Source organism: Cyprinodon variegatus, unplaced genomic scaffold (assembly GCF_000732505.1).
Source record: "Cyprinodon variegatus isolate N-32 unplaced genomic scaffold, C_variegatus-1.0 Scaffold834, whole genome shotgun sequence".
Classification (NCBI taxonomy): Eukaryota; Metazoa; Chordata; class Actinopteri; order Cyprinodontiformes; family Cyprinodontidae; genus Cyprinodon; species Cyprinodon variegatus.
Genome location: NW_015151287.1, coordinates 233,158 through 234,217, shown reverse-complemented (window position 1 = coordinate 234,217; position 1,060 = coordinate 233,158). Strand labels below are relative to the sequence as shown.

The 1,060-nt window shown below is 54.5% G+C and overlaps 1 protein-coding gene across 25 annotated transcripts in view; it reads right to left on the bottom strand.

Annotated features, from left to right (window-relative positions):
• The window catches only part of LOC107099056 (leucine-rich repeat flightless-interacting protein 1-like), a 30,474-nt gene that overhangs the window by 16,854 nt on the left and 12,560 nt on the right, over nucleotides 1-1,060 (bottom strand). For 9 of the 25 annotated variants that reach the window (XM_015397012.1, XM_015397005.1, XM_015397011.1 and 6 more), the window contains 5 exons: nucleotides 768-809; nucleotides 563-613; nucleotides 429-464; nucleotides 217-282; nucleotides 98-139 (listed from right to left, as the gene is read on the bottom strand). The exons of 1 other annotated variant lie outside the window; for it this stretch is intronic. In XM_015397012.1, coding sequence (XP_015252498.1) covers nucleotides 98-139; nucleotides 217-282; nucleotides 429-464; nucleotides 563-613; nucleotides 768-809 — 237 coding nt within the window. The remainder of the gene's footprint in view (nucleotides 1-97; nucleotides 140-216; nucleotides 283-428; nucleotides 465-562; nucleotides 614-767; nucleotides 810-1,060) is intronic. 15 more of the 25 variants (XM_015397000.1, XM_015397003.1, XM_015397014.1 and 12 more) reach the window with 8 other exon arrangements.

Sequence of the window (1,060 nt, the reverse complement as noted above, 5' to 3'; positions counted from 1 at the left end):
TAAATCTGCGGATCAGAACCACTGGTCCGGTCCTATAAATCTGCGGATCAGAACCACTGGTCCGGTCCAGGGGTTAGCGGGTCACGCAGCTACTGACCCTGCTGGAGAGCTCGCCGCCATCATCGCTGACACCATGTCTCTGTGAACAACAAGCACACCGATGAGACGGCCCCCAGAACCGCTACAGGACCGGCCCGACCCGACCCGATCACTCACACATACAGTCCTGTCCTTGTGCCTATGCTTCTTCTTCTTCTTTGATTTGTGGTGCAGAGCGGAACCCTGGGAGACACAGAGGACGGCAGAACCACCGGACCCGGGTTAGTCCACACGCCGAGTCAGACCACATGCAGGGTACCGGTCCTGCTCAGAGAGAACCGGACCGGAACCATGTTCACTATGACCCATCAGCAAACATAAAGGCTCACCCCTCCACCGTAGACCCCCACAGAGTCCAGGTCCGACTGAGGGAGGAAACACAGCTTCATGAACAGACAGAAGGTCCGTCTGGCTCTGTGGATCAGAACCAGAACTCAGAAGCAACGGTTGGATGGATACTGACCCGGACGCTACTGCGGCTTCCCACCGACATCCGCTCATCGTCATCGGAAAGCTGCGGGGAGAGGAGAAGGCCAGTTAGTGAGCAGGAAGGGTTCAGCGATCCACGGGCCGGTTCTGAACCCAAACAACAGCAACGCTTAAAACCCGGAGAAAGTTCAACTACTGCAGCTGCTAGACCACAGAGGGACGGAACCAAGGATACGAACCGCGTGGATCCGGGAAGAACGCGAGAACTTCTCACTGTCCTCCTGAATGAGGAAGAGGAGCACAGGTATAAGAGAGGAAGAGATGAAGTCAGACCACAGATTAGTCCAGTTAGTCAGATCCTACATTCACCAAGTTCAGCCCAGAAGAAAGGATCCAAACCTTCAACCAACCACAGCTGTGACTGGAACCATGCAGACCATGCTCCTTCCTTCCTGCCTCAGAGGTTCCTCTCTCACACCAAATCACAGAGCTTTAATGCTTAGATGCTACTGGCTTTGTTCAGAGTGTGAAT